The following is a 20,500-nucleotide window of genomic DNA, read 5'->3' on the forward strand; positions in this document are numbered from 1 at the left end:
TACAGCTATTGAGTCCACCCACCCCCCCTCACACACAGACACACAAAGACAAAAAACAAAGATCCCCCATATAGCCTTAACAGACTGTAGGGGCAAGTGCTGTTAGCGAGCACCTATGAAGGCCGAAACGGTAAACGAGGGGGTGGGTGGCCAGCACCACGCCCGACCGCCTTTGTCTCCCTAGTGGCAATGTTTACACACCGCACCAGGTACTCATTTGAGGCTGAGTCGACCTAGGGGAGGCCCGGGACCGGTTCAGATAATCGTCACTGGTGTTGGCCGTGAGCGGGAATCGAACCCGGGTCGCCAGACACACACAGAGATACACAGACACAAACACAGACACAGACAGCGCGCTAAGCACTACACTACAATGCGGTACGCTTCCACATGCGCCGGTCACGTGACAGATGTGACGTCACAGCTCACTTGCCGTACAAAAAATAAATTCATTATTGAGCTCCCCCCCCCTAAAAAAACACATAATCACAACTTTGCCTTTTATATATATGGAGATAACGTCTTTATTTTTTACCCATAATTTTTAAGTGACTTGTTTACGATACACAATGATTGTGGTAGTTGTAACTTTCTGACCCACGTGGGGCCCCCCTGACTGGAACGTCTGTGATCAAAGAGCTTCACAGCTATTCGGATTCCTCGATTACGAATCAAATCGTTTGAAGAGGATTTAGTTTATTGTTGATTTGAAGCTTTCGCGACTGCAAGGAATCCAAACTCGTTGGTTCTTTCAGTAAACTCACGCGGGTAGAAAACTAAAATAAAATCCCCGACGTTTCGGGCGCAACACCAAGCGGTCGTCCTCAGGCGTAAAACAAAAAATAATAATCCAACAGTGGAACTGCTGAACCAGCGAGAGAGCTGTGACAACAAACAAAAAGTTATCCGCGTGGCGTTGGGCAAAGCAAGCGGGGGTCTGATCTGAAAAGAAATTACATTTTAAACATTGACAACAAAAATCGCGTTTCGTAAATATCAATCAACGCGTCCGCACGCGCTCGCCGTAGCACCGGCTGACCCCCCCCCCCCCCTATATAAAGGGGATTGTGGGTAGCCGCTGCCTTTTCCGGCGAGGAGGAAGAGGGAGGAAGCTGCGGCCTAGGTGAGGAGGCACGCGGCCGGAGCGGAGTGGCCGCCACGTCGCCTCGCAATCCGCATCCATCCGACACCGCCCGCGTCGCGAAACGCCGCGACAACCGAGTCGGTGTCTCGCGGGGAACCCGGGCTCGGTCGTGCCGCGTTAATTGCGGCCCGGCACGCGCGTGTGTGGGGGGTGTTGGTTAGTGTTGGGAGTACTCACTGCGGTCTGTGTGTGTGGTGCTGGTTAGTGTTGGGAGTACTCACTACGGTGTGTGTGGGGGTGTTGGTTAGTGTTGGGAGTACTCAACACGGTGTGTGTGGTGCTGGTTAGTGTTGGGGGTACTCACTACGGTGTGTGTGTGGTGCTGGTTAGTGTTGGGGCTACTCACCACGGTGTGTGTGTGGTGCTGGTTAGTGTTGGGGGTACTCACTACGGTGTGTGTGGGGGTGTTGGTTAGTGTTGGGAGTACTCAACACGGTGTGTGTGGTGCTGGTTAGTGTTGGGGGTACTCACTACGGTGTGTGTGGGGGCGCTGGTTAGTGTTGGGGGTACTCACTACGGTGTGTGTGTGTGGTGTTGGTTAGTGTTGGGGGTACTCACTACGGTGTGTGTGGTGCTGGTTAGTGTTGGGGGTACTCACTACGGTGTGTGTGTGGTGCTAGTTAGTGTTGGGGGTACTCACTACGGTGTGTGTGTGGTGCTGGTTAGTGTTGGGGCTACTCACTACGGTGTGTGTGGTGCTGGTTAGTGTTGGGGCTACTCACTGCGGTGTGTGTGTGGTGCTGGTTAGTGTTGGGGGTACTCACTACGGTGTGTGTGGTGCTGGTTAGTGTTGGGGGTACTCACTACGGTGTGTGTGTGGAGCTGGTTAGTGTTGGGGCTACTCACCACGGTGTGTGTGTGGTGCTGGTTAGTATCGGGGCTACTCACTACGGTGTGTGTGGTGCTGGTTAGTGTTGGGGGTACTCACTACCGTGTGTGTGTGGTGCTAGTTAGTGTTGGGGGTACTCACTACAGTGTGTGTGTGGGGGTGCTGGTTAGTGTTGGGAGTACTCACTACGGTGTGTGTGGGGGTGTTGGTTAGTGTTGGGAGTACTCACTACGGTGTGTGTGGGGGTGTTGGTTAGTGTTGGGGGTACTCGCTACGGTGTGTGTGTGGTGCTGGTTAGTGTTGGGGGTACTCACTACGGTGTGTGTGGTGCTGGTTAGTGTTGGGGGTACTCACTACGGTGTGTGTGGTGCTGGTTAGTGTTGGGGGTACTCACTACGGTGTGTGTGGTGCTGGTTAGTGTTGGGGCTACTCACTACGGTGTGTGTGGGGGTGCTGGTTAGTGTTGGGGGTACTCACTACAGTGTGTGTGTGGGGGTGCTGGTTAGTGTTGGGGCTACTCACTACGGTGTGTGTGGTGCTGGTTAGTGTTGGGGGTACTCACTACGGTGTGTGTGTGGTGCTGGTTAGTGTTGGGGGTACTCACTACGGTGTGTGTGGGGGTGTTGGTTAGTGTTGGGGGTACTCACTACAGTGTGTGTGTGGGGGTGTTGGTTAGTGTTGGGGGTACTCACTACAGTGTGTGGGGGTGCTGGTTAGTGTTGGGACTACTCACTACGGTGTGTGTGTGGTGTTGGTTAGTGTTGGGGGTACTCACTACGGTGTGTGTGTGGTGCTGGTTAGTGTTGGGGGTACTCACTACGGTGTGTGTGGGGGTGTTGGTTAGTGTTGGGAGTACTCAACACGGTGTGTGTGGTGCTGGTTAGTGTTGGGGGTACTCACTACGGTGTGTGTGGTGCTGGTTAGTGTTGGGGGTACTCACTAGGGTGTGTGTGTGGTGCTGGTTAGTGTTGGGGGTACTCACTACGGTGTGTGTGTGGTGCTGGTTAGTGTTGGGGCTACTCACTACGGTGTGTGTTGCTGGTTAGTGTTGGGGGTACTCACTACGGTGTGTGTGTGGTGCTGGTTAGTGTTGGGGGTACTCACTACGGTGTGTGTGTGGTCGTTCTTGGTCGTAGTTGGCGTGCTGGGTTCGTTTCGTCGCTCCGTGTCTACCACGGACGCCGTGCCCTCTGGAGCGCGAGTCCATGCTTTTTACTGCCACTAAGTGTTTTGAACGTCACGTAAACAAAACGTGGCCAATTCGTCACGAGTACAGCACCACCGGTTGTGTTGCTGGAGAGCAAATCCATAACATTTACAATCTGAGTACGACGTTTTGCCAGTAATTACAACCGGCATCATCAGGCGGACAGCCATATTTAGTTTATCTTACTAGGTAAGCCCCCGCCCCATACTGAGCTATATGGCTCTTTTTTTCAGAAGCGACCTGTCCATCACAAGTGATATAGCAGCTCCAACGAAGTGGCTTATTGTGTGGACATTTGCCGTAGCAAATAAATAATTGTAAGCGCATGCTTCTAAATGTGGAATGGGGGGTGGAAGACCGGATAAATCCACGCAACCACGGGGAGAGAGACGCAGACTCCAAATATACAGCAGGTGGCAGGGTCTGGCTCGAACCTACGACTTCCTGCATACCAGGCGAGGTAGTTAACATCTCGTATAGCCATAACGTGTCTGAACCAATTCACTTGGGGTTGTTAACCCCCCATAGCCACCTGGGGCTATCTCATCCCGTCTTATTTATTAATGTACGGCTGCTGATGTAGATTGCGGAGCCAATGACTTGCAATATCACATTCCGGGTGGTCAAGCCCAGGCGTAGCGGAGTAGTAGTGTGTATCGCCCCTGCGATGTCTCTTTTGTATTTGTAGATCTAGGGAGGGTCGTTGCTTCGTTAGACGTCGTTGTACGGTCTCTGTTCTGGATGGCCACAGTCGCCACACCGCTACAGGAGAGTTATTTTTTAATTGTCCATTTGCGCATCATCGCATCCACTGCTGCTGCTGCCCCCATGCTTTGTGCAGTTGGTGACGCGCTTAGGGGTAGGGACCGTGAGCAGCTTCGTGGAAGATCAAACCCCAGGGCATCTTCCGCGTTCACGGCATGGTGGTGTTTGTGAATTATCTTGAACTCCAGTCGGCTCCATACATTCATAACGTGACCTTCCGCATCAAACGTGGTGGCCTCAGAATCGGAATATTTATCCTGGAGGAATTCGATGAGCTATAAAGCTCTTTCCCACAGATGTCCAGCAGCGGGCGGCAAAACGTTATTGCCCTGTCGTATATTATTTCATAACATCAACAGGATACAATTTTGTTATTTTAGTTTTGTAAGCCATTCCCCGCCATGTTGTACTGTATTTATATGCTCGTGTAGTCTTCGGTCCACGCAGTAGATGGCCCAACGTGATTCATGACTTGCCCTCATGGGGGGAGGGCCTAGGGGGAAGGGTTGTTGCCGTGTGTGTGGGGAGCGGTGGCACAGTGGTTGGTGCACACACTGCCCAACTACAAACCCAGCAAGCAAACGCCTCTTGTGTTCCAACTCCCGGCCGCGGCTGACTTTACATCAATTGGTGTATAACCCGAGCCCGGTTCTGTGCCTCCTAGATCGACTCGGCCCTAAATGAGTATCCGCTGCTTTGCGCACAACCACCGCTGGGGATACAAAGGGCGGTGGGGGCCTCGCTCTACGGGCAACGCTTGAGGCAGGCCGTGCGGCTAACGTGGCATCTTTGCTGTGTGTGCGTGTGCAGCTTGACCCAAGCGGCAACAGAAGAAGCGCGCAGCAATGGTGAGAGGGGGAATCCGCTTGGCACGTGACCAAGTTCACGACGCACACATCATGAACCGCACGCGTGCACCGTTAAACGTCGGTGGCCGCCGTGGCGCTGTTGCGTGTCGTCGGTGCTGTCGTGCAGGCTGTGTTGGTGGTGTGTGTGAGATGTGGCGATGGCTGCGAGAGTTGTTGCGTGTGGCCTACGATGGTCGTGTGAGCTGTGGTGGATGGGTGGGTGATCGCCGCCTGTCTTGTGCTCCTCAGCCTCGCCAAATTGAGGAGATCAAGGAGTTCCTCCTCAAGGCACGGAGAAAGGATGCCAAATGTGAGCCGCTGCACTGCATCACACTGGACTATCAGCACCACACCTCAACACACCACTACCAGCACCACACCACTACCAGCACTACACCACAACACACCACTACCAGCACTACACCACAACACACCACTACCAGCACCACACCACAACACACCACTACACCACACCACTACCAGCACTACACCACAACCAGCACTACACCTCAACACTCCACTACCAGTACTACACCACTACCAGCACTACACCACAACACACCATTGCACTACCAGCACTACACCTCAACTCCACGAGTGGAGTTCATCTGCAATTCCAGAAGTGTTGCGTGTCTCCAGTGGATTTCGACTGTCTTGCGATGTGTTCTCGTGATTGGGCGAGGCTTAGAGTCATGTGCTGGTGTGCGCCGTCGCCAGCACATGCTATTGCGCTCGCAGATTAACCCGGCTCGCCTTATTCACTGGGCCGCTCCCACGTGAGCGGCCCGGTCACCTGGCTTGCCACATGCGTGTGCTCGGATTTTACCAGCGAAGGACGTTGCAACGGGGGTGTGTGTGCACGCTAGCTTGTGTGTGGGGAGCAAGTTGGCACCGTAGGGGAGGCACAGGTGGTGCATCTGCCAGTCATCTCGTCGCCACTGGACGGACGAAGGCGGTCGGGAGTGGGGCTGGCTGGCCCAACCACGGCTTCCGTGGGCCGTGTCGGCCGAACGGCACTTGCCCCCCCTCCAAGCTGTGAGAGTAGGAGGATGTGTTAACGCGCACGCCCGCCCGCCCTTCCGTGTCTCAGCCGTGAAGATCAAGAAGAACAAAGTTAACTACAAGTTCAAGCTGCGCTGCTCTCGCTTCCTGTACACCCTGGTGATCATGGACCAGGAGAAGGCAGACAAGATCAAGCAGTCGCTCCCACCGGGTACCCACTCTCACCCCCCCACCCCACCGGATAGTACTCATGAGTACCTTGCACACTGGAGTTAGTCGTACTGCACGCACTGAAGTACACTACACAATTACAATTCGCACACCAGAGCTCCGAGTACTCTCACAACACACACGTGCTGTCGTTTTCTACTCGTGGGTACTCGCACTACGGTACACACTACTCACTAGAGTACACTTAATACTACTCGCACCCTCACTGAAGTGCTGTGGTACTCGCACAATTCAACCACACGATGCAAGCTTACACATCCTTAGTACTTTCACTAGCAATCACACCACTCCCACTTATCGCACTTGCACTACATGAAGACCAAGATCCCCGGGTAGCCTTAACAGCCTATTGGGGCAAGTGCTGTTAGCGAGCACCTATGAAGGCAAGGGGTGGGTGGCTACCACCACACTCCTGGGCACCTTTATCTCCCCAGTGGCAATGTTTACGCACTGCACCACGTACTCATTTGAGGCTTAGTCGGCCTAGGGGAGGCCCAGAACCGGTTCAGATAATCTTCACTGATGTAGGTAGTGAGCGGGTATTGAACTCGGGCCGCCGGGGTTCGTAGCGTGGTGCGACAATAGCGCTCACTTGCCCCACACATGAATGTGAACACTCGCCATTAAACTCGTATCTCTGTGCTGACCTGCTACGTGCATGCCGCGTGTGTTTCAGGTCTGGAGGTGAAGGAGCTCAAGTAGTAGTAGCAACAGCAGCTGCTGCTGATGTCGCTGTCCTTCTGTTCATTATTAAAATAAAATCCCACCGTGAGAAAGACCTCTGGCTTCGGGCCTCTTGTGGGGCGAGTGTGGTACTGGCTGTGTGGGTATGATTGGTACGGTTGGTTAAGTGTGGTGTGAAAGAAGTTCTACGTGCATACAAAAAGGTGGGGGGTGGGGGGGGAACTTCATCCAGCAGCGTAGTGGCCAAGTCTGTGCGATCACTGCACAGTGAATCTGCCGACCTGAGTTCGGTTTCCAGGTTGCTAATTCTGTCTTAACCTGTCATGGGGCCCTCTGCCTTAGGTATGTGTATGTTTAGTAGTCCGTATGTACACCCTACATAACCAACCGTGTTCACTGGAGGTGTGGGGGTGGGTGGGAAGGACAACACACCAAACGCAAAGCAGAAAGGAGTTTTCTTGGCCTTAAATTAATATCTGGTGCATTCTATCAAATCTGTATGAATCTGTGCTGGGAAGACGCCAGATAATTGTGTTGTCCACACGGCCCCAAACCACCTTTTGAGGCTTTTCCAACCTTGATGGGTGCTCGTAAACAGCTCTAAGGCTGCACTGAGGAGTGTTATGGCACGAGTGTGCGGGCGTTGGTTGTGATTCTCAGAGGAATTGGGATTCTACAGCTTAAGACAGACGAGGCCACGCAGCCATACATCCACCACGACACCGCTTGACACCTTCCATCACATCCACCACTTCACTGCGCACCACCATCCACCACTAAACTGCTTCCACACCATCCACCACTACACCGCTTACCACCACATCCACCACCACACTGTGCACCACCATGCATCGGTCACCCCTAGCTGGAGCTTAGCAATCCACGAGGCGCCGCTATCTCCGGAGCTTGGCGCCACGGTCCCAACGTACACCGTTGTGACCTGCCCCCCCACCTCCACGGTCTGCTCTGGTCACGTGGCAGCGCCACCGTCGGGGGTGGTACTGATGGGCCTCGCGTTCCGCCCGGGCAACGTGGTCTGAAGGCCCCCCGTGCCCCCGACCGTCTCGGTGACTGCCGGCGGAAGGCTCTGTTGGCGACGCGCTCGCCAAAGTGGCTGCGAAGAGCCCCCCCCGGCCGATGGAATGGCACCCCCAGTATCCTACGCAGAGACGCTGTGGGGGTGCTATGACAATCCTTCCACTAACAACCACCACCAACTATCCGGTCCACCACAACCGTTGCCATCCACCACAACCACCACCCACACCATTACCGGGTATGTGATTGCGGGGAGGGGTGGGGTATAATTTGGGGCTGCACATGGAATTGGGGAACTGGTACAGGACGTGTGGAGGAGGCTCGCGGCGGGTGGACGGAGACGCTGGGGGGCTTGGACAAGAGAGATGTGGTGGTGGGGGGGGGGGGTCCTGTTTGCATTCCGTGCGTAGCAACCCCGAGTGATGTACCGGGGCTTTGCTCACGTTGCCAAATCCCGCGGTCGCACGCGGCGATGCAGTGAGCGTCCCGTGCGTGAGGCGGTGGGGGGGTTACGTCGATTCAAAACGATTGCTCGCCACTCGAGGCTGCCCTTTCATGAGAATACGACGCCTTTTTTACACCATGTCCCCACTAGACACACGAGGAAATTGTTCAAAACCGATAATATATATAACATGACAAAAAATGATGGGGTTTTTTTCCTGGCAATAAAACAGGCGTTAAGATGTTCAAGCACCCGATAGAAACCTTTTTGCACGAAATGAATGCTGCAGTAGCCACACACGGTACTTGCGGCGAGCATGCAAAAAACACGCTCTAGATAAGACGATGCATTGTCTTTGAAATTGATTGGGGGCAGTCCATCAATTACGTCACGCGATTTTTGACCCCCCCCCCCCCTTCGTCACACGGCGTCACAAAATGTCAGACCCCCCCCCTCCAATATGATGTCACAAAGCTCTGCCCCCCCCCCCCCCAAAATAAAACATGCTTCAAATCGCTTTAAACTATTGTCAATGTAGGGCGTATTTAATGTGGCGCTGCACTCTGATGTTGTAGGAGAAAACATTAAAAAGTCTAATTAAGTAGAACGTGTTGTCTATATTCAATTAAAGTTGTGCATTTTGATGTGACGTCACATTTCTCCCCCCCCCCCATCACAAATGTCTGACCCCACCCCCCTGATGTGCGTGACGTCATTTATAGACGGCCCCTTGGCCTGCAACAAAGACCACAGCCTTCTTTAGAGCCTCGTCTTACCAAAAGGCGGACAGCACAAAGACAATGCCATTATCAGGGTATTTATAGCTCGGGAGTTGAGCAGCTCCATCATGGGACTGCCCTTGCCATTATCAAAATATAAGAATAGGTTTGACCCTTTCTGGTAATAACACAGTTGTGTGAAGATGTTAAAACACCAAACAGAAACATTTTACAAGGAATCACGTCTGCATTAACCACACACTACTTGTGGTGAACGTGCAAACATAAAAACACGGTCTGATAGTATGTGCATCGTCTTTGAAACCGATTGGTGCACACCAGAGACAGCATTCTTTAGAGCCTAAGTCTCAAAACGGCGTTAGACCAGAGGACGCCAAAAGGTGAACAGCACAAAAAGACAATGCCACTATATCAGGGCATTTCTAGCTCTGGGTGAGCAGCTACAATATGGGACCTATTTGCCAGAAAAAGGTTTCCATTTGGTGTTTGAACATCTTAGCACCTGCTGTTTTACTACCAGAAAGGGTAAAAACCTCTTCTTATTTTTTTTCATACTTTGATTACCGCCAAAAAGGTGCCTACAGGAAACTTGACGCGCCGCTGGACAGAACTCGCTCGTAGAGACGTCTCAGTGGTGGGAGTAACGTAGCGGGAGGGCAGCAGCCGCCAGGCGGTGAGGAGCCGGTGCTACCAACAACCCTCCAAGCTCTGCGGTCCTCAATATAACAGGGTGCTTCATAACAAAAAATGTTAACGCTTCTGAGAATTTGCAACGAAACCACGAGAAATGTGCTGCCTCCGGGCTCTGGAGAGCACGTGGAGAAGATTCCAGGCATAGCGTTGACAATGATGGGCCAAACAAGTGGGAGACCAAATTTTGAATTAAAGCTTTCGTGACTGCAGTGATACATATTCTTGGTTCTTTCGGTAAATTCACGTTTAAGGGAAACAATAAAATAATAAAATATACATAAAACAATAAAATTCTCACGACGTTTCGACTGCAACACAAACAGTCATCATCAGGTGTGAAAAACCAACGGCGTTGCTTCCCTTCAACGTGACTTTACCGAAAGAACCAAGAATAAGTGGGAGACCATTTGACTTTTCGAATCCATTAACATTACATTCGTTATCACGTCACGGTGCATTACTCCCCGTTCGTTTTTCCATTGAAAAACGACAGTCCCATGTAAGTGTTAACTTTTTTTTGAAGCGCCCTGTTAATTAAAGTCGTTGGCGGTCGACTAACCCCTTACCCATTCCGGCGTCGTACGCGTACGTCACCGGGCAGTCCAAAGGACACGCGGGAGGGCCGCGCGGCACGGTGTCGGCGCCGGCTAACGTCGAGTGGCGGCGGTCGCGTCGCTACGGTTCTCCGCGGCGAGTAACGACGCCCTTAAAAACGACGGCGCTGCTGCTGCGCCGGGCCGCTCGCCGCGACTTGCGCACAGTCTCGGAACGGCAGAAGGCGGTTAACGAGCGCCTGCGTGCGCGATTAGAACCGGAGCCCCCTGGAGCAAACCCGCACCGTGCAAGGGTGGGGTGGTGGGGCGAAACAGCCGTCACGGAGAGAGACACGAACCGGTGGGAAGTCGGCATCTTTCTCTCTGCACCACGCTAGGGGACGACGACGACGACGATTCCTCGACACCCGCGCGGGAAGGGAGTTCCGAGGGCTTTTGTGCGCGCGAGCCAACGGGATACAAGCACAAAAAAAAACTGGAGGTTCCTCGACACCGGGGCGTGCCCGCTCGCGCGTCTGCGTCAGTGCCAACTTCGCGAAGCGTTTACGTCCCCACAACAACAACAACAACAAATAAACGAGGCGAGATTTCACGGAGGGATTCCAGAAGTGTAAACCGGGTTCAAGCGAAATATTCCGTAACAGCAACCGGACGGCTACAATTGTTTTCTTTTTTTTTAAACAAACAGAAAATTACCGGTAAAATCGAGACAGCAAAAAATAGGATTTGAGAGGGGGGGGGGGGCGAGGAGAGCAAAGGGTGTGGGGGGGGCGGGGTGGGGGGGGGCATGAATGCTGTAAACAAAACTGGAGTGGCGCACGGCGAAACGCGGCGTCGCGAGCCGCCCAGGGGCCCGACGTTCGTGTGAATATTCTCGGTCCTTTCGGTAAAGTCACGTATGAAGGAAAACAGTAAAATAATAAAAATATAAAACATTCGTATGAATGTTTAAAACACGTAGGCTTTCGCGACCAATATTATTCATAATAAAGGTTTTTGGGTTAGATCGCGTTATTTATAAATGTGTCGTAACCCTCCACCACCCGACACGGCCAACCGGCAAAAAAGTGTCACGTTGACAAAAGACAAAATAGTTCACTACTTTAGCCCACCGGTGTGTTGAAGAGTGAAACTGTAAATGTTGTGGATTCACTCAACACACCGGTGGGCTAAAGTAGTGAACTATTTGTCTTTTGTCAACGTGGCACTTTTTTGCCGATTGGCCGTGTCGGGTGGTGGAGGGTTACGACACATTTATAAATAACGCGATCTAACCCAAACACCTTTATTTTGATTCGTATGAATGTTTAACTTCTTTCGCGCCGTACGTGGCCAGCCACGACTACAACGGAGGTGCGGGGGGGGGGGGGAAGGACCGCAAACTAAACGCAAAAAAGCAGTTCTAAAGAAATTAGCTTTCAATCGAGTTGATTTTAAAGTGCTTATAGCTTCATTTCGGAAGGAAGAGCGTTCCAGACGGCCGCAAGAAGCGCGTCCGAAAGCGCCGCGCGATGCGGTGGCCACCGTCTTTGTTCGACGGCTTGGCCAAAAGCCGCCGCTGCGAGGATGAGCGGCGTTAGCGGTTCTTGCTCCTTGGCGAGATCAGCCGAGTATTGTGGTTCACCATTGGAACCTCCTTTGCCAGTAGCAAAATACGACAATTGTTTTTTTTACCCTTTTATCTGGCAACAAAACTGACACCTTTTTTTTTTACAAGGAGTCATGTTTGCATTGACCACAATACCTGCGGTCGGAATGCAAACCAAAAACCATAACTCTGATAATGTATTGGCACTGTCCTTGAAATTGATTGGTCCACACCCGAGACACCACGTGAGACGAGGCTCTAAGGAAAGCTGTCTCGGGTGTGGACCAATCAATTTCAAGGACGGTGCCAATACATTATCAGAGTTATAGTTTTTGTCTGCATTCCGACCGCAGGTATTGTGGCAAATGCAAACATGACTCCTTGTAAAAAAAACATTTTTGTCAGTTTTGTTGCCAGATAAAATGGGTAAAAAAAACAATTATCATATTGTGGTTCATTTGTGGCAATCGCTTTGGGTGCAATGAGCACGACCTCATAATGCTAAAGGTCGCTCTCATTGCACACAAACCAGAAGCCAACTGCAGCTCAACGAGCACCGGACGGACCCGGGTCGTGTTCTTGCAGTTCACGGCCATTCAATGCAGAGGTTCACGGTCCGGAACTGGCGGTCGTCCTGGTTATTACCGCGGGGGGTGGTTATGTTAACTGCGAAATACATAAAACGCAACCACTCGAAGCTGGACGTCAGAGAGATCCTGTGACGCCACTGCGTGCCGGCATCAGGGTCCAAATAAATAAATAATTTGGCCGCAAATTACTCGATGGGAATTACACACACACACAAACAAAGCAGCAATCACTGCTGCCCCCCCCCCCCCCCCCCCTAACAGACTCCGCCCGAAATCGCACCCACTTAACAAATCACGATGCGCTCATGGAAATTGTAAAAACTCTGCAGCAGCGTGTGACTGGTCATCCGGAAAACACTCGACAACAATGTCTGACGACTCAATGCCCCGATCCACAAATACCAAGGAGACATCACAGGGGTGGGAGACAACCACTCCCGCTTTGCTCCTGTGCGCAGTTGTCTGGCTTGAGCAACCTGAATTGTGACATTGAGGTTGTTGCTCTGCAAGCGCATCAGACAGACCAGGCCAAGGTGCTGAGTCACCCCCCCCCCCCCCCCACGTCGCACGGGGGACAGCTGCCACTCGGGTTTGCCCCACTTTCAGATGTTCCGGATGAGACGGAGAGGCGCTCCGCACTCGCCCCTGCGTATCGGAGGGACGCGACAAATAAAAAAAACAAATTGGCATCATTGACGGAACGCAGGGGCGGCCCCGCCTGACTCCTGCCAGGCTCGGCCTGGCGTGGAACCAAGCCCGTGCCCTCTCTGGCCCTGCCCCGTGCCTGTGCCCTGGCCCAACCGCTAGGCCATGCCCCCTCTGCTCCTGCCCAATCTCTGGGGCTTGCCCAGTCTCTGCTCCTGTCCCATCACGGGGCCCTGCCCAATATCTGGTTCTGCCCCATCCTTTGCCAATGCCCAATCCCCAGACAATGCCCCCTTTGATGTTGTTGGTTCATCCTTGGGCCATGCCCACTCACTGGACCGTGCTCCCTCTGCTGCTGCTTCATTCGTTGTGAATGCCCAATCCCCGGACCATGCCCCCTCTGATCCAACCTCATCAAGTTCGGCCCCCTTGGCTCCTGCCTCATCCCTGGGCCTTGCCCCTTCTGGCTCTGGCCGTGCCCCCTTGGGTCCTGCCTCGCACTTAACATTTGCCCCCCCCAACGCCGCTGCATACACGAGGCCCGTCCCTTCAAGGATCGACCCCTCTACTCCGGCCTCGTCCTTGCAGCTTGCCCTCTCTGGTCCTGCCGCATCCCTCTGCGCTCTCTCGTCTGACCCTTCCAGGTGCTGCCCTGCTGCCCCCTGGTCCCACACTGCCTCCTGGTCCCCGGCTGCTGCCCCCTGGTCCCACACTGCCCCCTGTTCCCCGGCCGCTGCCCCCGGGCGGGGGGCCGGCGGGTCGCCGAAGACGACGGCGTCCCCCGTGGAGCCGAAGACGCGGTCGAGGCGGCGCTCGCGGTCCCACACGCACTCCCCGCGCCAGCGGAGGCGACGCACGCGGTGCTGCGGCACGGCCAGCTCGCCGTGGGGGGCTCCCGCCAGCCCCCCCCACCAGAAGTCGAGGAAAGGGCGCTCCAGCTCCCCCAGGAAGCGGTCGACGTAGACGACGCTCCACTCGGCGGCGTCGAGCGTCTCGTCCCAGCGCACGCGCGACACCACGTCCCACGCCGTGCGCATCGCGGGAAGCTTTCCCTCGACGACGGGGCTAGCGGGGAGGATGCGGGGAGGGACACGGGCACGTGGGGAGAGACACGGGGAGAGGCACGGGCATGTGGGGAGAGACACGGGCACGTGGGGAGAGACACGGGGAGACATGGGCACGTGGGGAGAGACACGGGAGAGACACGGGCATGTGGGGAGAGACACGGGCACGTGGGGAGAGACACGGGGGGACACGGGCACGTGGGGAGAGACACGGGGAGACACGGGGAGAGACACGGGGAGAGACACGGGAGAGACACAGGCATGTGGGGAGAGACACGGGAAGACACGGGCACGTGGGGAGAGACACGGGCACGTAGGGAGAGACACGGGGAGACACGGGCACGTGGGGAGAGACACGGGAGAGACACGGGCACGTGGGGAGAGACACGGGAGAGACACGGGCATGTGGGGAGAGACACGAGGAGACACGGGAGAGACACGGGGAGACACGGGCACGTGGGAAGAGACACGGGGAGAGACACGGGGAGACACAGGCACGTGGGGAGAGACACGTGGAGACATGAAGAGACACGGGGAGAGACAGGAGACATGGGGAGAGACACGGGGAGAGACGCGGAGAGAGGCGCGGGGGCACAGAGAGAGACGAGGAGAGACACGGGGATGGAAACCACGTGGCACACCGTGAGCATCTACGTAGTACGTTGAACTTCTTTCGCACCGTACGTAGTCAAACGTGCTCATCGGAGGTGCGGAAGTGGGGGAGGGGGATAGGGGACAACAGGCTAAACACAACAACAACACGCAGTCCTAAATACACATTCCTGCGGAGGGAGCTGGTAGGAACGTTGGGTTGCTGGGTCAATGGCCAGGGTCAACGGCGGCACCACGTGGTGTATTCCGCACAATATGCCCGACTGTGAGGGCGGGCACAAGCCGGCGTGAGTAGGTAAAACGTTGAGTTTTATAAGGGCACCACGGGGTGACCAGCCCCTCCCCACCCAGCCCCACCCCTCCCATTTTTGGATGCACGACAGACGGACGGGCACAATAATCCCCTGTGGGCTGGTGTAACCAGGAGGTTCCTACCAGTACTAGTTTACAATCTCGATTATTTAAAAGTGCACAAAAGCAAGCCTGAGAGCTCTCCCCCTCCCTCTCTCTCGGAGCGGGGGGGGGGGCTAGAGGGGAGGAGACGTGGAGGGTAACGCGATCACGTGACGGAGCCACTCGGAACGGTGGTGAGTAGTGGTGGTGAGTGTGAGTAGTGGTGGTGAGTTGTGGTGGTGAGGGTGAGTTGTGGTAGTGAGGGTGAGTTGTGGTGGTGAGTGAGTTGTGGTGGTGAGTGTGAGTAGTAGTGGTGGTGAGGGTGAGTAGTGGTGGTGAGTGTGAGTAGTGGTGGTGAGGGTGAGTAGTGGTGGTGAGGGCGAGTAGTGGTGGTGGTGAGGGTGAGTAGTAGTGGTGGTTTGGGTGAGTAGTAGTGGTGGTAAGGGTGAGTAGTGGTGGTGGTGAGGAGTGGTGGTGGTGAGGGTGAGTAGTGAGGGTGAGGAGTGGTGGTGGTGAGGGTGAGGAGTGGTGGTGAGGGTGAGTTGTGGTAGTGAGGGTGAGTAGTGGTGGTGGTGAGGAGTGGTGGTGGTGAGGGTGAGGAGTGGTGGTGAGTAGTGGTGGTAGTGAGGGTGAGGAGTGGTGGTGGTGAGGGCGAGTCGTGGTGGTGAGGGTGAGGAGTGGTGGTAGTGAGGGTGAGTAGTGGTGGTGGTGTGGGTGAGTCGTGGTGGTGAGGGTGAGTCGTGGTGGTGGTGAGGGTGAAGAGTGGTGGTGAGGGTGAGTAGTAGTGGTGGTGACGGTGAGTAGTGGTGGTGGTGAGGGTGAGTAGTGGTGGTGGTGAGTAGTGAGGGTGAGGAGTGGTGGTGAAGAGTGGTGGTGAGGGTGAGTAGTAGTGGTGGTGAGGGTGAGTAGTGGTGGTGGTGAGGGTGAGTAGTGGTGGTGGTGGTGAGGGTGAGTAGTGAGGGTGAGGAGTGGTGGTAGTGAGGGTGAGGAGTGGTGGTGGTGAGGGCGAGTAGTAGTGGTGGTGAGGGTGAGTAGTGGTGGTGGTGAGGAGTGGTGGTGGTGCGGGTGAGGAGTGGTGGTAGTGAGGGTGAGGAGTGGTGGTGGTGAGGGCGAGTCGTGGTGGTGAGGGTGAGGAGTGGTGGTAGTGAGGGTGAGTAGTGGTGGTGGTGAGGGTGAGTCGTGGTGGTGAGGGTGAGTCGTGGTGGTGGTGAGGGTGAAGAGTGGTGGTCAGGGTGAGTAGTGGTGGTGGTGAGGGTGAGTAGTGGTGGTGGTGAGGGTGAGTAGTGAGGGTGAGGAGTGGTGGTAGTGAGGGTGAGGAGTGGTGGTGGTGAGGGCGAGTAGTAGTGGTGGTGAGGGTGAGTAGTGGTGGTGGTGAGGAGTGGTGGTGGTGCGGGTGAGGAGTGGTGGTAGTGAGGGTGAGGAGTGGTGGTGGTGAGGGCGAGTCGTGGTGGTGAGGGTGAGGAGTGGTGGTAGTGAGTAGTGGTGGTGGTGAGGGTGAGTCGTGGTGGTGAGGGTGAGTCGTGGTGGTGGTGAGGGTGAAGAGTGGTGGTCAGGGTGAGTAGTGGTGGTGGTGAGGGTGAGTAGTGGTGGTGGTGAGGGTGAGTAGTGAGGGTGAGGAGTGGTGGTAGTGAGGGTGAGGAGTGGTGGTGGTGAGGGCGAGTAGTGGTAGTGAGGGTTGAGTGGTGGTGGTGGTGAGGAGTGGTGGTGGTGAGGGCGAGTCGTGGTGGTGAGGGTGAGGAGTGGTGGTAGTGAGGGTGAGTAGTGGTGGTGGTGAGGGTGAGTAGTGACGGTGAGGAGTGGTGGTGGTGGTGGTGGTGAAGAGTGGTGGTGAGGGTGAGTAGTGGTGGTGGTGAGGGTGAGTAGTGGTGGTGGTGGTGAGGGTGAGTAGTGAGGGTGAGGAGTGGTGGTAGTGAGGGTGAGGAGTGGTGGTGGTGAGGGCGAGTAGTGGTAGTGAGGGTTGAGTGGTGGTGAGGGTGAGGAGTGGTGGTGGTGAGGGTGTGGAGTGGTGAGGGTGAGGAGTGGTGGTGGTGAGGGTGAAGAGTGGTGATGAGGGTGAGTAGTGGTGGTGGTGAGGGTGAATAGTGGTGGTGGTGGTGAGTAGTGAGGGTGAGGAGTGGTGGTGGTGAGGGTGAGGAGTGGTGGTGGTGAGGGCGAGTAGTGATAGTGAGGGTGAGTGGTGGTGGTGAGGAGTGGTGGTGGTGAGGGTGAGTAGTAGTGGTGGTGAGGGTGAGTGGTGGTGGTGAGGGTGAGGAGTGGTGGTCGTGAGGGTGAGTAGTAGTGGTGGTGAGGGTGAGTAGTAGTGGTGGTGAGGGTGAGTGGTGGTGGTGAGGGTGAGGAGTGGTGGTCGTGAGCGTGAGTAGTAGTGGTGGTGAGGGTGAGTAGTAGTGGTGGTGAGGGTGGGTGGTGGTGGTGAGGGTGATTAGTAGTGGTGGTGAGGGTGAGTGGTGGTGGTGAGGGTGAGGAGTGGTGGTCGTGAAGGTGAGTAGTAGTGGTGGTGAGGATGAGTAGTAGTGGTGGTGAGGGTGAGTGGTGGTGGTGAGGGTGAGGAGTGGTGGTCGTGAGGGTGAGTAGTAGTGGTGGTGAGGGTGAGTAGTAGTGGTGGTGAGGGTGAGGGGTGAGTAGTAGTGGTGGTGAGGGTGAGGGGTGAGTGGTGGTGGTGGTGGTGAGGGTGAGGGTGATTAGTAGTGGTGGTGAGGAGTGGTAGTGGTGAGGAGTGGTAGTGGTGCGGAGTGGTGGTGAGGGTGAGGGGTGGTGAGGGTGAGGAGTGGTGGTGGTGAGGAGTGGTGGTGGTGAGGGTGAGTAGTAGTGGTGGTGAGGGTGAGTAGTGGTGAGTGGTGGTGGTGAGGGTGAGTAGTGAGAAGTGAGGGTGAGGAGTAGTGGTGGTGAGGGTGAGGAGTGGTGGTGGTGAGGGTGAGGAGTGGTGGTGGTGAGGGTGAGGAGTGGCGGTGAGGGTGAGGAGTGGTGGTGAGGAGTGGTGGTGAGGGTGAGGAGTGGTGGTGAGGGTGAGGAGTGGTGGTGAGTAGTGGTGGTAGTGAGGGTGAGGAGTGGTGGTGGTGAGGGCGAGGAGTGGTGGTGGTGAGGGTAAGTCGTGGTAGTGAGGGTGAGGAGTAGTGGTAGTGAGGGTGAGTAGTGGTGGTGGTCAGTCGTGGTGGTGAGGGTGAGTCGTGGTGGTGAGGGTGAGTAGTGGTGGTGGTGAGGGTGAAGAGTGGTGGTGAGCGTGAGTAGTAGTGGTGGTGGGGGTGAGTGGTGGTGGTGGTGGTGAGGGTGATTAGTAGTGGTGGTGAGGAGTGGTGGTGGTGAGGGTGAGTAGTAGTGGTGGTGCGGGTGAGTAGTGGTGGTGGTGAGGAGTGGTGGTGAGGGTGAGTGGTGGTGGTGAGGGTGAGGAGTGGTGGTCGTGAGGGTGAGTAGTAGTGGTGGTGAGGGTGAGTGGTGGTGGTGAGGGAGATTAGTAGTGGTGGTGAGGAGTGGTGGTGGTGAGGAGTGGTGGTGGTGAGGGTGAGGAGTGGTGGTGGTGAGCGTGAGTAGTGGTGGTGAGGGTGAGTAGTGGTGGTGAGGGTGAGTAGTGGTGGTGAGTGGTGGTGGTGAGGGTGAGTGGTGGTGGCGAGGGTGAGTAGTAGTGGTGGTGCGGGTGAGTAGTGGTGGTGGTGAGGAGTGGTGGTGAGGGTGAGTAGTGAGGGTGAGGAGTGGTGGTGGTGGTGAGGGTGAGGAGTGGTGGTGGTGAGTCGTGGTGGTGAGGGTGAGTAGTGGTGGTGAGGGTGAGTAGTGGTGGTGAGTAGTAGTGGTGGTGAGGGTGAGGAGTGGTGGTGGTGAGGGTGAGTAGTAGTGGTGGTGAGGGTGAGTAGTAGTGGTGGTGAGGGTGAGTAGTGGTGGTGAGTAGTAGTGGTGGTGAGGGTGAGGAGTGGTGGTGGTGAGGGTGAGTAGTAGTGGTGGTGAGGGTGAGTAGTAGTGGTGGTGAGGAGTGGTGGTGAGGGTGAGTGGTGGTGGTGGTGGTGAGGGTGAGTAGTAGTGGTGGTGAGGAGTGGTGGTGAGGGTGAGTGGTGGTGGTGAGGGTGAGTGGTGGTGGTGGTGAGGGTGAGGACTGGTGGTGAGGGTGAGCCGTACCGGGGCGGGCTGCCCCTCCCCCCTGTGCCGTGGTGGAGGCTGCGGCACCGCGTCCCGAAGCGGCAATGGCCACGAGAGAAGAATTTACAGAGCGCGGCCTCCGCCGTGGGGCCCTCCACGCCTGCCTCCTCCGTCCTGGGCTCCTCCACGTTGGGCTCCTCCACCCTAGCCTTCTCCACCCTGGGCTCCTCCACGTTGGGCTCCTCCACGTTGGGCTCCTCCACGTTGGGCTCCTTCACACTAGGCTCCTTCACACTAGGCTCCTTCACACCAGGCTCCGCCACGTTGGGCTCCTCCACGTTGGGCTCCTCCACCCTGGGCCCGTCCATCTTGAGCTCCTCCACTCTCACTCTCGGGCCTTCAACACCAGCCCCCTCCGCACCTCGCTTCTCCGCCGTGGGCCCCTCCATCCTGAGTCCCGCCACTCCTGAATCCACCTCCACCACTGAGCACCTCCACCCCAGGGCCCCTCTCCACCTGTGGCTCGCTCCGTCCCAGGCTCCACTCCGCCTGTGTTTTTGCTCCTTGCTCCCCACCCTCTGTTAAGGATCTGTCACCTGGGGCGACTCACCTGGGCGTGACGTCACCTGGGGGGGGGTGGTGACTCACCTGGGCGTGACGTCACATGGGCGGTGACTCACCTGGGCGTGACGTCACATAGGTCACTGCCCCCCTCTCTTCCCTCCACGCTTGCGAGAAACATCCGTGGTGGTGGTAGAGGGGTGGGGGTAGAGGGGTGGTGGAGGGGGGGTGCGAAAGAGCTTCATAGCTCGTCGGATTCCTCCAGTATGAGCAAATATTCTGATTCTGAACGGGCACGACACGGGCTGGTGAAGAGATGGAGCCGATGCGGTACAGGAGGACGTGGAGCTAAGTTGACTTACGACGGGTTAACCAGCGGTGTTAGGCTAAGAGGAGGCTCGTGAAGGACGCTGCTACCGGGCGCAGTGCCAGGCTAGGTGCACAGTGAGGCTGCTGGGCAGTTGGCGGCAGACGCCTTCCGGCAGCGGCGGAGCCGGCACGAGGAGCGACGCTGCTCACAACAACGAGCGCATTCGCCGGGCGGATAAAACGCAGCGAGTTTGGCATACGTGGTCGACAGCTGGTGGTGGCATCTGCTAAGCCCGTTTTCGGTCCGTTGAACCAATAACAACGCCGGGTTCGTGTCTCGTGACCTTCCGGCGGCTAGAGCAGCCGTGGACGCGTCACGTGGCCTCTCGCGGTGCACCGGGCCTGGCACGAGCGACCACGCCCCCCAGAACACACTGTCGTAAAGCGCTTTACGGCATCTCCACTCAAATCACCTTTATCCACTTTTACGCCGTAA

At 55.9% G+C, this 20,500-nt stretch overlaps 2 protein-coding genes and 1 non-coding gene across 3 annotated transcripts; 2 read left to right on the forward strand and 1 right to left on the reverse strand.

The window, feature by feature from the left end:
• The first annotated feature begins 1,025 nt into the window (after nt 1-1,025).
• RPL38 (ribosomal protein L38) lies at nt 1,026-6,804 on the forward strand. The gene is made up of 5 exons (XM_032976157.2): nt 1,026-1,123; nt 4,756-4,793; nt 5,043-5,103; nt 5,884-6,006; nt 6,703-6,804. Exons 2-5 carry the CDS (start codon nt 4,791-4,793, stop codon nt 6,726-6,728), a joined length of 213 nt encoding a protein of 70 aa, XP_032832048.1. The 5' UTR covers nt 1,026-1,123; nt 4,756-4,790; the 3' UTR covers nt 6,729-6,804.
• LOC116955233 (small nucleolar RNA SNORA3/SNORA45 family) lies at nt 5,470-5,602 on the forward strand. Its single transcript, XR_004404817.1, has one exon. It is a non-coding gene; the product is annotated as a small nucleolar RNA SNORA3/SNORA45 family (small nucleolar RNA).
• Nucleotides 6,805-12,757: 5,953 nt separating the features above from the next.
• On the reverse strand, nt 12,758-20,467 carry LENG9 (leukocyte receptor cluster member 9). The gene is made up of 2 exons (XM_032976075.2): nt 19,174-20,467; nt 12,758-14,068 (listed from the first exon to the last, which is right to left on the reverse strand). The coding sequence occupies exons 1-2, from the start codon at nt 19,581-19,583 to the stop codon at nt 13,162-13,164; spliced, it is 1,317 nt and encodes a 438-aa protein (XP_032831966.2). The 5' UTR covers nt 19,584-20,467; the 3' UTR covers nt 12,758-13,161.
• Between the last annotated feature and the right edge of the window lie 33 nt (nt 20,468-20,500).

Source organism: Petromyzon marinus, chromosome 58 (genome assembly GCF_048934315.1).
Source record: "Petromyzon marinus isolate PM22_M1 ecotype Great Lakes invasive population chromosome 58, UKy_Petmar_22M1.pri1.0, whole genome shotgun sequence".
Lineage (NCBI taxonomy): Eukaryota > Metazoa > Chordata > Hyperoartia > Petromyzontiformes > Petromyzontidae > Petromyzon > Petromyzon marinus.

What these genes read in the sequence shown, in the direction of transcription:
- RPL38 (XM_032976157.2), top strand. An exon ending in ACGGAGAAAGGATGCCAAAT is followed by an intron (nt 5,104 to 5,883) that starts GTGAGCCGCTGC and finishes TCCGTGTCTCAG; the next exon opens with CCGTGAAGATCAAGAAGAAC. An exon ending in CAAGCAGTCGCTCCCACCGG is followed by an intron (nt 6,007 to 6,702) that starts GTACCCACTCTC and finishes CGTGTGTTTCAG; the next exon opens with GTCTGGAGGTGAAGGAGCTC.
- LENG9 (XM_032976075.2), bottom strand. Translation starts at nt 19,583, where the DNA reads ATGGAGGGGCCCACGGCGGAGAAGCGAGGTGCGGAGGGGGCTGGTGTT. An exon ending in GGGAGGGGCAGCCCGCCCCG is followed by an intron (nt 14,069 to 19,173) that starts GTACGGCTCACC and finishes CCTCCCCGCTAG; the next exon opens with CCCCGTCGTCGAGGGAAAGC.